Genomic DNA, 15,821 nt, shown 5'->3' with positions numbered 1-15,821 from the left:
ACTCTGCATGTGGCCATTGTAAGCCTATGGTGTGTCTGTGTCTGTGTGTCTGTGTCTTATATTCTATTTCTCTGGTGAGTGCAGCCTATTGATTCAGCCTCCAATACCTTTCTCTTTGCCCATTGTTTCTTTATTCTTTCTTTTCCAGTCTTTTTCTCTGTTTAGTTTTTGCTTTTTAGGATCCTAACACTTTTTTTTTTTTTTTTTTTTGGTACCAGGAATCAAACTCACAACCTCACACTTTGCCACGCAGGCGCTTGTGCCACTGAGCTATGTCCCCCACCCCTCGCACACACTTTTTGTAGTGTCTCAGTAATAGTAACCTAGAAGAGCTGGAGTTGCTTGTTAAACATCTGACTTAAAACATTTTTCAGAAATGCTTGGGGAAACTCTATAGCAACATCTGGAAAGTACTTTCCATTCCTTAGTAAAAAGGGGAAATATAATGAAGCTGTTGGTTTTTAGAAATCAATGAAGTCTGTGGTTTGAAGTTTGGGTGCCAATGATTTTTGCAAAGAGATCCAATTCCCCTTTTTGTGGGGAGGGTTTGCATCAATGAGCAGAATAATCAGTATTTTTTTCAGAAACACTGCTGTTTTTGTCAGAACTTTAAATCCTATGTTTTGGAAAGATTTCAGGTTAATCTTATTGTCCGTTGCATCTGTATGCTAATTGCTGTATTAAAGCAGTTGCATATAATGATTTTTTTTTTTTTTTTTTTTTTTTGTGGTGCTAGGGGTCAAACCCAGGGCCTTGTGCTTGTAAGGCAAGAACTGTACCACTGAGCCACATCCCTGGCCCCTATACCATGATTTTTTACTATTATATTTTCTTCATTTGGATATAATTAGCATTGACTAAGGTAATGAGTACTTCTCAGTTTATCATACTTAAGACACACTTTTCTCTCAGACTTGTTTTTCCTTATTTATTTAACTTTGGTTTTTTGAGACAGTCTCGCTTTTCCAGGCTGGTCTTGAACTCACTATGTAGTGCAGGCTGGCCTTGAACTTGCAGCAGTCCTGCCGCCTCAGCTTCCCAAGGGCTGTGCTCCTCCATACTTGGCTGCAGTTGTGTATTTTAAAGGGTCAAAACTGTTATAAGCTCTTAAGAAGTGGGAATACTTGTTGTATATGCTGAAACTTTAAATAGTTGAAGAAAGAACCTAAAAGTAAAGAAGGAAGTTAGGTCATGTGAGTTAAGAGCCAGAGAAATTAATTCAGAATTAAAATAGAAGGAAAGTCAATGTAAGAATGAGTAAGTGTGCTTCTTAAATACCGACTGAGCCTCCATCTCCTCAGGTGACTGACCGGTTGGAACGATCATGAGGCTTGGACTTTCTACTTTTGCAGTTTTGGAGATGACTTAGATGAACAGCCAGGCTGTGAATCTGGAATGGAGCTGACCAGAATTAAAGATCTAGTAAAGAAAATTCCACATGGTTTTGGATGTAAAACTGGGAGCACTAGAAAATAGGTTTAGAATATTGGGAATAGTGTTTTCAACCTGAATCTTACTGTGATACAGACTCAGCCAAAAAGAACAGTATAATACTGTACAGTTTTAGCGTAAGAGGGATTTTCCCTGATTAAATGTTGGGTGGGTATAGAGGACTGGAAGTCCAAGCATATATTTCCAAAATAAATAGGTAATTAGGCTGAGTATAACTATATGTTCTGCTAGTAGTTTTTGTTTTTGATTTGCTGCTTGCTCATTTATTCTTGAATTACTGAATGTGTACCTGTTGCTACTGTACAGCAGAGAAAAATAATTGTGAGTACCTTCTATTTTTCCCCTGTGGGAAATTATTTTCCTGTGGTAGTTCATCTTAGTTCAGCAAATACTGGCTGGGTTCAAATGCTCTAGCAGCCATTAGGTAGATACAGAAATAAAAAAGAAACATTCCTTCCCCTGAGGTATGTGTACATTTAGTGGAAGAGATGGGCGCATGAGCAGCTGCCTGCGTACTGACATGGAAATTAATAGTATGGAAGGAGCAGGTTTGAAATGCTTAGGTGACAGAGTTGGTAGGAACTGGTGATAGAACATTGTGAATCTGGAAGCCAAAGGATGATTTCCACATTTTCAGTGGGTGACTTAGTGAGGATTGAATACCATTAATTCACATCCGAAATACAGAATTAAGATCATGTTTGTGAAGTGAGGAAGTCTGCTTTGTTTTCAGTGTGTTTACTACAACTGTGAGGCATTCAGATAGAAGCAGTATGGCACAGAATAAGTATTCCATCTCTGGAATAGACCACACAGCGGGCAAGCCACATGGCCACATGTCCTAACCGCCCTCTCACTCACTAGCTGCTTTAGCTGTGTGGGGCTAATTTAACGTGGCACCATCTACCACATAGGAATTGTAAAACTGAAGTGAGATGATGTACGCTCAACACTTACCGCAGTACTGGGCACACAGTAGAACCTCTTTGGTGTGTTAGGAAGCACTGTTACCTGTGCAGCAGACAGTGTGAACTCAGGAGAGAGCAGAGGTAGACACACTCTTTTATAGTCGTTAACAAATAGGTTAAGAGGGGCTGGGGATTTAGCTCAGCGGCATAAGCACCTGCCTTGCAAGCAGGTGGTCGTGAGTTCGATCCCCAGTTCCAATAAAAAGAAAAAAAAAGTATATATATATATATAAAAAAAAAAAACAGGTTAAGTAACAGACAGTGGGGTAAGATTTCTATAAAATAGGGTTCCCTGGCTCCCAGGCCATAGACTGGTCCTGGTCGTGTTAGGAACCGGACCAAACAGTGGTGAGTGAGTGCAGGTAAGCAAGTGAAGCTTGGTCTGTGTTTAAGCTGTTCCCAATCACTCCCATCACCACCTGAGCTCTGCCTCCTGTCAGCACCTCGATCTTAGATTCTCACAGAGCATGCACCCTGCTGTAACCTCTGTGTACAGACAGCCTAGCTTGCACACTCTGGACCAGGGCCTAGTTCTGGTGATCTCATGTGCAGCCGAGGCAGTAGTGCATCGCAGAGTGGCTGCAAGTGTAGGTTAACGTTAGCAAAGTTTTGACTGCATAGAGACTGTAATAAATCAGTTGCTTGCAGACTCATGTCAAAGCACTATCAGTGAGTGGCAAGCGACAATGTACCTCTAGAGGCGGGATGTGTAGTGGTAGGTGAATTGATGTACTCAATTGAACAGCACATCTGGTGGCAAGCTTTAAATCGGAATCTGACACTTATTTTAGTCCATGTGTGCCTTGCCCATTACTATATTTACCCTAGTGTCCACACCGCTCTCTCACACTGTATACTTGTTTTGATTAGTTTTGATAAACTCAAGCTAATGCTAGCTGAAATGAGTAAACAAGAAACATCATCACTTCTTGAGGCTTTTTTTGAAAAGGAAGAAAGAGCCAATGGTGAGACAGCAGAAGACTCTTAAGGCTGCCACCAGAAGAAAGCTGTGTTCACAAAAAATAGTGAGTCCTACTTAAATTATGAGTTGGCTGCAAAAGATGATTCACATTTTCCAAGCCCACTTTGTGTAATGCGTGGTGAGCAGCTAGCCACAAAACCTTCAAAATTGCTTTACTGCATGAAAACCAAACACCGTCCATTCAGAGACAAGTCTTTGGAGTTTTTCTTCTTCTTCTTCTTCTTCTTCTTCTTCTTCTTCTTCTTCTTCTTCTTCTTCTTCTTCTTCCTTCTTCTTCTTCTTCTTCTTCCTCCTCCTCCTCCTCCTCCTCCTCCTCCTCCTCCTTTCTTCTTCGTTTTTCAAAAGAAAGCAATGTCATCATGAACTAAAGTAGTTATTGAAGGCTGTTACTTCATCAGTAATGTTTGCATTGAAAACATCACTCTTAGTGGCTGGCTACCTTATGCTAAAATTAACAAGCCCTTTACTGCTGAGGACTTGACTTTGCCTGCTGCACAGGATATTGTGGTGAACTCTTAGAAGAACTGCAGTTTAGAATGTGGCCTGTATTCCTCTTTTGACTGGCACCATACCTAGATGAATTGATGAAATAGCAGAGGATATTGAGGCAGAGTTGTTAGAAAGGGTTAATGAGTCATCGTGGCACACAATCTAGGTCAATGAGTCTGTGGATGTTGACAAGGCAACAGTGCATTTTTAAAATGCTTGTTTTTATGTGATATATTTTACAGGAGGATGTGCATGAGGATGTGTTATGTGCACTTTTGTTGCCAGCCACCATGACAGCGCCAGAACTGTTCAAGTATTTGAGTGCATATCAGGAAAACTGAAATGTCATTTTCTGTTGGCATATACATGCCTGGATGGCTTTCTAGTTTTACTCTTCTGGTCAGAGAGGTCACTTCTGAATTTATGCACTGTGTCATCCATAAAGAAAACTGGCTAGTCAAAAAATGTTTCTGGAATTTCCATGTTTTGCAGAATGTGATTGAAATTATCAACCACAGTAAAGAACATTCACTTAACTCACAGGTGTTGGCACAGCTCTGTGAACAGATGGATGCAGGGTGCACTCATGTTCTCTTACACAGCGAAGTAAGATCACTGGCTAGAGTTTTGAGTTATAAGAGCTGCTCCAGAGATTGCTTTAGGAAAACTGTCACCCCTGGCAGCACATTGCATTGACACAAAATGGGTCACAAAACTTGGTTAAGCAAACAGTCTGTCAGTTCCATGGAGAATGACAAGTGTGTTCAGGTGTGGCACACAGAGCTCTTGCATTGGAAGCCAAACTAGAATGGAGCAACAAATGAACACTGGGACTTTTGACGTGAGGCTGACATTAGCAGAGCTATTGACCAGTCTCATCCAGGGGCTTCTTTCTCCAGCTGGTGTGTGATCACCTAGCCCAGCTTTCAAGAGTTTAAATATCACTTCTCAATCACTGTGACCCCCACACTGGGAAAGGGTGGATCTGAGATCGTTTGTAAATAAGCAGATGAATCCGTTTTGACCACTAGAAGAGGATCAACTGCTTGATACTGCAATGATGATGACCTTGATGATTTTGAGGACTTCTAGATTAATAGGTTCCCTCTGGCTTGAGCCACATACATGAGAGTCTCTTTGGACAGTTTGTGCCACTTGGTGAGACTGTGCTGAGCTGCCTGAGGGGCAGTCATGCAATACATACCATCAGAGCAGTCTGCCCTGCAATGAACATGTTAAAGTCACTTCCTGAGGTTGCCACAAAAGCACTGAAAAGTTTGCTTCCATTTCCAACATCCTATTTTTGTGAAACGGATGTTTCTGCTGTGATAGCAACCAAAATGACATTATAGACTAGGCTGGTCATAAGCAGCATATTTAAGGGATCACTGATTCCCATTGCCCCAGATGGGGCTGTTTAGCTACAGGAAACTTTGGGTTTTTTTTGTCTGACATCATGACTGTTTTTATGAAAAGCAAATTGAGTGGTCAACTTTCTTCCAAAAATGATTGGAACAAGGTAATTTCTGATTATGGACACCAATCTATAAATCTGTGTGCTATATGACTATTAGTTGTTTATTTCATAATCATCAAATAAAATATTAATTAGGAAAACACTAGTTGCCAATATACTTTTTTTTATCTCAGTAACTATTTGAAGTATACAGAATGATGTTGGCATGGATTGTTGGCTGGAGTAGTGTTGATACTATCTGATAACCATTATTTCCATGTATGTTTACCTTTGTTGTCAGAGACCTTAAAGTTTGTTTTATAATATTTGCTGAGGAAGTAAAGTAGGTGAGAGCCATGTTGTGCTATTGATTTGGTTGGCTAAATGCTCTTTCCATCCAAATCTGGCATTGTTGGAGAGAATTAAACAGTAATTGATCCCATTTTAAAAAATGTTTTTATTATTTTTTGGTTTTTTTGGTACCAGGGATCAAACTTAACAGCATTGTGCTTGCTCGCCAGATAGGCACTTGTGCCATGGAGCTAAACCCTTGGCCAGATCCCATTTGTTTTAAAAGGTGTTTAGATTTGGTTTGTTGTATTGGTATAGTGAAATTAGATTTTTAATTGAGGGAGAAGTATTCTGAACAATGAAATAAATGACTACTTCCAAGAGAAATCTTCCTTTGTATTTGAATGAAGCATTCCTGTTTTATTTTCTTTTTTGTTTTCTAAGGCCAGGCTAACAATCTTCTTGCTTTACAATCTTCTTGCCTTAACCTTGCGAATTCTAGGATTATAGGTTTGTACTGCCGTGCTGGATTGAGCCTTCTTGTGTTCTTAAACGTCAAGGAACTGGATGTGGTTGAGCACATCTGTCATCCCAGCACTCAGGAGGCTGAGGCAGAAGGATTGTCATGAGTTTGAGGCTGGCTTGGGTTACATAGTGAGTTCAAGGCCAGCCTGAATCACAAAGGGAGACCCTGTCTATAAGTAAACAAATTAATTAATAAATAAAGGGTCAGTATAGAATGATTAGTTTTTCAATGTCAGATTTAATGGTCAGACCTGACTTATGTAAATTAGATCATATTTCTAAGTTTCCAGAAAGAAGCATTCATAGTTATTGTCTTGACCAAACAAATTGTTTTACATAAAAAACAATTGTTTAAGCTTTGTATTAAATTTTAACTTATTTAAACAAATGCTGTTATAAACAAAATCTCCATGGAAGCAAATTTTTTGTGAGTGTGGAAAAGAGAGAAACTAATCAGCTTTTTAAGTGGTAGTTATTGATTACTTTGGAAATAATTTCATAATGGGAGCATTTTGTTCTTTATTAAGGACAAAAGAAGAGGTATACGTGAGAAAAGTACAAAATTAATAATTAAGTACAATTAATAGTGATTGGCTGTCTTGTTTTGAAGAGCTACACAATTTTAAGGGAATGTTTACTGCTGTTGCAGTTGTAAATTAAAGGTGTCAAATGGTAATTGTTGTACTTTTACCCCCATCAGGGTAGATAACATTGAGTTTCAAGGTGGTAATCTGCACATTCCTGACCAATCCTAACCCCATGCTTCACTCCCGTGACAACTCTGTGTGTTGGGGGGCTAGGAATATAGCTCAGTGGCGTCAGTACTTGCCTGGCACGTGCAAGGTCCTGAGTTCGCAGAACCAATAAAAACATACACACACACACACAAACAAAAAGAATAAAAATGTGTTATCTTGTTGCCTCAGACTCTCCAAGAGACTAGTGCATTGTGTGACATAATCTGTGCTAGGGAGTTGAGAGGGGTGAAAGTCATAAAGCTAACCCTTAAGTGGTTAGTTTTCTGAGGAGAGTTTGTGTTAGAAGGCAAGGAGCCTTTGAAAGTGCTTAGCACCCGGTGAGCAGAAGAGGCCCAGGCAGGAAAGAACACTCTTAGCAAAGCCCTGCTGTGCTGGGGGGAGGAGCCTGCTAGGGGCCTGGGATGTAGCTCAGTGGCACAGCACCTGCCTGGCAAGTGCCAGGTTGTGACTTTAGTTTCTGGTACAAAGCAACAAAACTGAGCTAGGGTTTGGGAACATTTGACTGTTTCCTGATACAATTTTCCTACTAGTTAATTACTTCTGGAACTCTAGATAATAACTTTTAAATATTTGATTTTTCAACTTCAGATAAAGTCAACTCTTGGGTGTAAAACATATTTTTCCTTATTCATACCATACTACACTGGTTTTTTTTGGTCCTCTTAAAATTAGTACTATTTTTTTATAACTTTCTCACATTATTTATGTTTGTGACTAAATAACACCTGTGTTGTTTGCAGCTTGTGTGTTCCTCCAGAAGATAGATGATATTTAACATGGAATATTAAAGAAGCTATTATGTTGCTGGGCAGGAAAAGGAAAAAAATTGGAAATGATTTGTCTAGGTCCTGTGAGTAAGAAAAGTCTATGCTACTTCTAACGTGAACACTAACATCTTTCTCTTTTTAGGTTGAACAAGTAAAATTACTTGACCGGTTTGGCACCAGCAACAAGGCGTTAACAGGAACACTGTACCTTACGGCCACACATCTGTTATTTATAGACTCTCATCAGAAAGAGACCTGGGTAAGAAGGACTGTAGCAGGCCGGTAGCAATAGTAATGTTTGCTGTACTTTGAGTATTGTCTTTCTCTCTTTGTTTTTTATTGGAGCAAAATACACAACACCCACAATTTAAGGGAGGAATGGTTTGTTTTGACTCAGGGTACAGTTCATGGTCACCTGTCCTTGCAGGACAGTACTGTGGAGGGGCAGAGTGGGGGGAAGCTGTGCATATCATGATGGCGGGGAAGTAGCGGGCAAGTTGAGGGGGGTGCCTGGGAGAGATGAACCCTTGGCAGTGGCTCACCTCTTCCACCCTTAGCAGGAAGTCAGTTGTAAACTCATCTGCAGACTAATCCTCGGGTGATCATCACGTGCCCATGACCCATCACCTCCCAAAACCCCCACCTGTGAGGACATGAGGGTTTGGGGGGCCTCCAGGTATAAACCATAACAAATATGTTTAAATTTTTAATCATCAGTTACCTCAAAAATTTTTCAGTCTCTAATCACTTCTCCCTTTTATAAATCAGTGATATCATGTATAGTAACACCTCAGCTCATGAATGCTTCTTTTCATGAACAATTCATTTGCAACCAAAATTATGGAAAGATTTACATTCATGAACAGAGACACCCTTGTGTAAACATTGCAGTATACATATACATGTGTAAACATCTGGTATGTATATGTACATGATAAATATACACACATTTTCAAATATACATTATATATATGCAAGTATACGCTCAAGTGTACGTGTTTATAAGTATATATACACACACATGTATTCAGTAAACCTTTGACTCTAACACAGAATAATTGGGTTTGAACTGTGCAGGTGTACTTACTGTTTTTTTTTTTTTCTTGGAAATTTACAATTTGAAAAAATTTACCCGATGAGCCATGTAGCTTAGAAATATTGAGTAAACTAAGACAAACTTATATGTTCATAAAATATATATAGATAATAGTCTATCCTTTAATACCATACAGTATAGTCAAATTTACAAAAAGTTAAAATTTATTAAAATAGCACACAAACGCAGGTTGTGCTTGGTAGCATTTGCAGTGTTGTAATTGCACAGCATTTATGTAGTGTGAGCTGTCTGCAGTGATGGTTTTGCAGCTATCCTTGTGCTGCTGTGGTGAGTTCAGGTATTGCCGCTGTCTACTTAAAACCCTGTACGGTGCTGTCTTGTAGGATCCACGATTTCATGCCGACTTGTTGATTTCAGAGAAGCTATCCTTTTAAATATTTTTGGTCACTAGATTTTTTTCCTAATAGAATTTGTCTTTTATTGAGTTTGTATGTTCTGGATTTAATGTTTTGTTATCTGTGTCATCATTGCTTCTCTCAGTGTGTAGCTTATCTTTTGTGTATTTTTGTGTATATGCCTTTTATTTAAATTTAACTTTTTAAGATTTTTCTTTTTTTTCTTTTGGTTATTTTGGGACAGGGTCTCATTATGTATTAGTGTAGGCTGACCTTGAACTCACGTAGCCCAGGCTGGCCTCAGACTCATGGTGATTCTCTTGCTTCAACCTCCTGAGTACTGGAATTACAAGTGTGTACCTCTAAACCTGGCGTAAATTTTTAATAACGTAGATTTTTCACTTCTTTTATGGCTAGTGCTCTTTTGTGATTTAAGAAATTCTTTTATGGCTAGTGCTCTTTTGTGATTTAAGAAATAAATGTTCTGTATTTTCTCTCAAAGCTTAAGTTTTGTCCTCCACATATAAGTTGTAAATACATTGGGGAGCTGTTTTGGTATACACTGTGACATAGAGACCCAGCTTTATTTTTTCATATGGACATGCAGCACCATTTATTGACTGTTTTAGTCCGTTGGTCTTTAGAGTCAGCTTTGTCATAAATAAGTCTTCTGTGTACGAGCAGCTCTATCTTTGAGCTCTCCGTTCTCTTCTTTTGGTGTGTTGACCGTACTGTACCGTACCACATTGTTTTATTGACTTTTAGGAAGTCTTAATACCTAGTAAAGTAAATCCTCTCAACTCATTGTTGAGAATTGTTGTAACTGTTTTGTGCTCTTTGTTCTTCACTGATTCATTTAGCATACATTTATTGAGCACTGACTGTATATATTCATACCATTCTAGGCATCTTTTGGAAATAAAAGCCAGTGATAACAGGCATTCTGTCTCATGGTGGAGAAAGACAGTGCATAAGATGCATGATGAGTACTCAGCAGAAAAACAGGAAAGTGGGGCAGAATGTGCAGTGTGTGTCCATAGGTTTAGGAGACAGAGACTTTTAAGCATGTTTCTTTGCTGCCCTGCCCAAGCCACATTTTGTAATCTCTGTTTTACAGATGAAGTTGAATTAAAGGGAGGTGATAGTTTCTTTAGTGTCACACAGGTAGAAAAAAATAATAAGAGGAGCTTACACGGAGCAGCCAGGTAGCTTGGGTTAGTGCCAGTTCTGCTGCTTCTGCCCTGAGTGAGAATATGGCTGGTACTGGTAACAAACCTCCCAAAGCAGGAGCAGGGTGGGCTTCCTTAGAACCTGCCTCCCTTTTAGCAGGGAGAGGAGATTCTCCCACATTGTCCACTGTTGATTTCCCCAAACGTTTGATTCTTTGGAAACTGGAGCACTTGGAACCTTTAAGGGAGGCAGGGAACACAGATTTTGGACAGCTTTGATCTCTTGAGGGAGATGAATGTTGCCCGTAAGGAAGATGGAGAGGATGGCAAACCCACAGTGCCTGTGCCGACTGTAACTTTGAGCTTAGTATCTCCGCAAGATGGGGATAGCGTCTGTCTTGGTGTAGGGTTCTGTGATTCTTAAGTGAGAGAAAATAGGAACAGCAGCTAGGTCTGAAGCACAATGGTGGCTCAGTGCATCATAGCTGCTCTCACTTTTTCTAAGCTGTAGATTTGAGAGTAGAGTATCCACATTGCTCAGGAGTCCACTGCTTTTGGCACATGTTTCCTTCTTCTTTGTACTCTTTGAGTTCCCCCAGACGTCCATCTGGTTGACATGTGATCATATTAAGGAAATCCAGGTGCTCAGCAAGAGGCTGACCTTGCATAAGTTGTATCCCTTAGAGACACTGGGTGCCTTCCCTACCCAGGGCTGGAGCTTTACTGAATAGTGCCTTGTGAAACCATACTTGTATCATCATTCACTCTGCATACCCTTTCTTTGTCTACTGCCTTAATATCTCCTCTGTGTGTTTTCCATCTCCTGGAGACATGTATGAAATAGCAATGTACCATTCCTTCAGCAAAAGGGCTAGGTTATTGCTTCAAATTCCTTAGAGATTGAGAGCAGAATTGGAGAGAGAGCAGCTAGAGGTGTCTGTGTCATTTTCTCTTACTTTGTCTTTACAGTGCTTTCTCAGTAGTACATTCCCTTATTTTCTCCTGCATTAAGTCTGTGTAGTGTGCTAAACCATAGCAGTAACATTTTAATCTTAGAAGGAGCGTTATCCACCTGTTGTCGCATTTTACAGACTGTGTATCAGGATTACATAAACTAGGTAGAGACAGAGCCAGATCCCTTCATCATTCTTTTGCAAATAGTTTTGGATTTTATTTGGAATCAGAATAGTCATGGGCCACTAGTTATTTATTAACGCTTACTCTCTATTTAGAGAGCACTCTTGATCTTTTTGAGTAAATTAACACAGGCTGTCTCAACTTAAGAGTAACAGTGCTGATTTTTAGCCATGCAAAGGGACTACATGTATGTATGTGTTGTATTGTTTTAATTTTTACAGAATAAATTCTCTATAGTTCTTTCTCAAGCTTTTTGATTATTTGTATGCATTTTATCTTGAATGTGAACTTTATCATATGTAACAATAATATTAGCATATAATAATGCAGTATGTGTATATTGTATAGTAATCATCCTTTACTGTGCTACAAAAAATAAGAGTAGTATTGAAAAAAGTAGACTTTGTAGAATAGCAAAATAGGAGATGGGAATGATAATCAGGTCAGTATTGAGTTCATTGAAGGAATTTTTATTCATTTACTTGGTAAGCATTCTGTGGACAGAGGGATAAGGGCTGTTGCCTGTATTTGTGGCTAGAGGCATGCAGTCATTTTATTTTATTTTTGTCTTTTTCCTTTTTATTGGTACTGGGGATCGAACTCATGACTGCCTGCTTGCAAGGCAGGTGCTTATGCCGCTGAGCTAAATCCCCAGCCACATGCAGTCATTTTATGTTTGAAGCTTAGCATGTAATATTTGAGACAGTATTTGAGGGAGACATTCCTAACATTTATGCATTCTGAGAGATAATATTTAGTGCTTTTTGTATTGACAACTTGAAATTTTTTCGTGCTGTAGATACTGCACCACCATATTGCCTCAGTAGAGAAACTTCCTTTGACCACTTCTGGATGCCCTCTCTTGATTCAGTGCAAGAACTTCAGGACTGTTCATTTCATTGTTCCCAGAGAAAGAGATTGTCATGATATTTATAACTCTCTGCTGCAGCTGTCGAAACAAGGTATTGTTTTCAGAGACCAAAGTTTACATGCTCACTTTAAGATGATTTATCCAGGGTACTTTAATGTCTTGTTATTTTGTACTTTAGGTTATGTGGTCAGGCTCTTGTGCATTCAACTGTGCCTTCCTACCCCCACCACTATGGCCTCCAAATATTAGAGACAATTGATTTGAATTGAATGGTGTCCCAAGCAAAGCATTTACAGTGTAGACTGAAGCATCATATAGTTTAAAAATCCCCTAATAGCAAGGAGCACATTATATTCCATCAACATGGGGACTGACTTGGAAAATGATATTACTAAGTGGCAAGATAAGAAAGATCAAGTTCCTCTGGTAGTAATGGTGATAAAATATTTAGTGGATTAGAGTGGGACAGAAGGCAGATGAAGGGACCCAGAGAGAGTGTCTCCTATTTTAGTAGAGGTGTGGTTAAGAAAAGAATATAATGTAGGCCCTAAAGAGACACTTTCTCATTGCTTTTACCTTGGAGATCTGGAGACCCTTTTTCCTCCAACATGACTTCAATTACATGTTAAGCTGAGTTTCAGTTGAGCAGCCTGTGTACGTGGCCTTAGGAGCAGGTGTCTGTTCACTCTTCCCTTCCAGCGGGTAGAGACTGTCCACAGCATTCTCTTCTCCCAGGTTAAGCCAGAGCATATAGTAAAGGGTTACCCTTCAGAAGTAAGCGTGCTCCTGAGGTTGGTTGCTGGCCTGCAGGGCTATGTAAGGCAGTTTCGTGTGCTCTGTGTTATCTCTAGTTTTTCATTATGGCATTGTTCTTTCCAGTTTACATGCCAGTTGGGAAAAGTGGTACATCAGAAGCATCTATTTGTATTTTTATAATTTGACTTTTAAGAAAATATTACAATAGAGAATTTGAAATGTAAGTCTAACTGTATTCTTTATTAGCTTAACTTTTGCTAATGACAGATTGAATCTCAGATTTGTATGTGTGCTTTCAGATAAAATCATTTGCATCACAGAATTTAGAAAATATTAAGTTCAAGTACAGTATGTTCACATACTAGCTAGCTGTAGAAATTTCAAAGAAAAAATTGAAAAATTAATTTATGGTATGTTAAGTCTTATAGATTGCATTTGAATGTTTTCATGTGTTGTATTTTATAGCAAAATATGAAGATCTCTATGCGTTCTCATATAATCCCAAACAAAATGATTCAGAGCGGCTCCAAGGTTGGCAGCTCATTGACCTTGCTGAGGAATATAAGAGAATGGGAGTGCCAAATTCAAACTGGCAGTTGTCTGATGCCAACCGAGATTACAAGGTAATTTAGCCACCTTTTGGGAAAATTCAGAAAATTTAGTATGAAGGGGGCAGAGTGTCGTAGCTGCAGTTTCCCTGTGTATTGTAATACACTGTTCTTTGCTCTTAATAAGTTGAAACTTCTTTAAAGGTGAATTTTAATCTGGTGGCTTTTGACCTGTGACAAAGGAGTCATGTTTTGATATTTACAGATTTGTGAAACTTATCCTAGAGAACTTTATGTTCCCTGGATAGCAAGCAATATAATTGTTGGCAGTTCCAAGTTTCGGAGCAAGGGAAGATTCCCAGTTCTTTGTTACTATCATCAAGAAAAGGAGGTAGGAATCTTCTCTTCTGATTTTTGTTAACATAACTCCTTTTTAGTTTAAGAACCCAGAAGAATACTAACTTTTACTTTATAATGTCATTACTATAATGTTAATAGAAATGTGCTGGACAGAAAATTGATACTCAGTGACCAACCTACTAGAAATAAGAAAGTAGATGTGAAAAGAATTTAATAAAACAGTTGTTTCCTCCTGCTATTTGAAATTTTCGTGGTTTTATCTAGGAATTTAAATGTACAAAATATGTATTTATATTTACTTTCTTCTCCCTTAATGAAATTATGTTTGGGTGAATGTTAAGTTGGAGTATGTTAAGTATGAGTCTAAAGGCTTTTAGTCATTTTTAGGATTTTAAATACCTAATGTTTGCTACTTATAAATATTCTCACCCTTTTAGATTGACTGTATTTTAATCCGATTTTGAAGTGAAGCTTATGTTTTCCCATTTTTAATCTCATTTTATATAAAACTTACTGAATTCTAATTAGAAACCTGAAAGCATTTCAAAAGTAAAAGTTCAACTATTACTGTTTTAGAAAGTCCTGTTCTACAGGAATTAACTTTTTTATTCAATTCGAGCTGAAAGTATCCCACAATCCAAGTAGAGCACAAGATGTAAGTATCTTAATGTAGGTTACCTGAGAGAACTGACCTGGTGCTGCTGCCTAAAAATCCAAGTATGTTCTCTGAGAGGGAGGCGTGGTCCTGGGGACTGGACAGAGACTTTGCCCTGGGCTGCATCCTCACTTCTCACTTTTGTTTTTTTAAAGTTTGAGACAGTGTGGTGTTAAATTGTTCAGGATGAGCTCAAATTTGTGATCCTCCTGCCTCAGCATAAAGTGCTAGGATTATAGGGATTAACCACTGTACCCAGCTCGTAAGTTTGTTCTTTTGGTTTTTATTTGTTTTTTTCATCCAACTAGTTAAGGAGGCATTTAGTTTTTTTGGGAGACTAAAGAATATTGGGAAAACTTAGGGAGCAACAGGGTATCAAAATAGTACTTACTTCACATAGGATTTCCAAGTGAATGCCTTCTAATTGTCTTCCTAACTTAAAAAGATTGCGTATTTGATTTTACCACTTCTTAGTTTTTTTTGAGCATATTTTTGAGACCTATTTTTCATAATCTGTTTTCTGTATTTTTAAAATCAGGCTGCCATTTGTCGATGTAGTCAGCCACTGTCAGGATTCAGTGCCAGATGCGTGGAGGATGAGAATTTGCTTCAAGCCATCAGTAAAGCCAATCCAGCCAATTGCTCCATGTATGTTGTAGACACCAGGCCCAAAGTAGGTATCCTCAATACACTGGATTCTGTTATCTTTAATTAACCAGTCTTCTCATATTTAAAGTATCTGAAATCTGGTTTTAAATTAATCATGGCTAATCATACAAAGGAAATATTCTTTAAAGCACAGTGATTTAGAAGACCATTTCTCTGACTCAAGTGGTGATGAATGTCTGTGTCCAATGGTGCCTTGATCATGAACTTAATTTTTCCCATGATTCTGATTGCAGACTGATTTGGTTATGAACCAAATCCAATTCAGTGGTTAGGCTCAGTGTTGAACTTATGGGGAAATTCCATGCAGTTTGCAACCAGAATATTGGAAAGAATTAAGCTCATGAGCTGAGGTACCACTCTGTTAGAAAAGCTGTTGGAATTCTTGATGGTATATTAAAAGTCTTGTGTTATTGGGAAGAAATACCAGTGTGTGTGTGTGTGTGTGTGTGTGTGTGTGTGTGTGTGTGTGTGTGTGGTGTGAATAGAAATTCTTACTACTCTTCAAAAAATTTCTAA

The 15,821-nt window shown here is 38.6% G+C and overlaps 1 protein-coding gene across 2 annotated transcripts in view; it reads left to right on the top strand.

Moving 5' to 3' along the window:
• The window catches only part of Mtmr6 (myotubularin related protein 6), a 37,187-nt gene that overhangs the window by 4,902 nt on the left and 16,464 nt on the right, over positions 1–15,821 (top strand). For both annotated transcript variants that reach the window (XM_063232527.1, XM_003477247.5), the window contains exons 2-6: positions 7,831–7,947; positions 12,246–12,408; positions 13,539–13,696; positions 13,887–14,012; positions 15,175–15,309. In XM_063232527.1, coding sequence (XP_063088597.1) covers positions 7,831–7,947; positions 12,246–12,408; positions 13,539–13,696; positions 13,887–14,012; positions 15,175–15,309 — 699 coding nt within the window. The remainder of the gene's footprint in view (positions 1–7,830; positions 7,948–12,245; positions 12,409–13,538; positions 13,697–13,886; positions 14,013–15,174; positions 15,310–15,821) is intronic.

Source organism: Cavia porcellus, unplaced genomic scaffold (assembly GCF_034190915.1).
Source record: "Cavia porcellus strain 051 isolate PalLab524CR breed Dunkin Hartley unplaced genomic scaffold, mCavPor4.1 scaffold_21, whole genome shotgun sequence".
NCBI classification, from domain to species: Eukaryota; Metazoa; Chordata; class Mammalia; order Rodentia; family Caviidae; genus Cavia; species Cavia porcellus.
The sequence above is the reverse complement of the archived record's forward strand: the minus strand, read 5'-3'. Positions and strand labels throughout refer to the sequence as shown.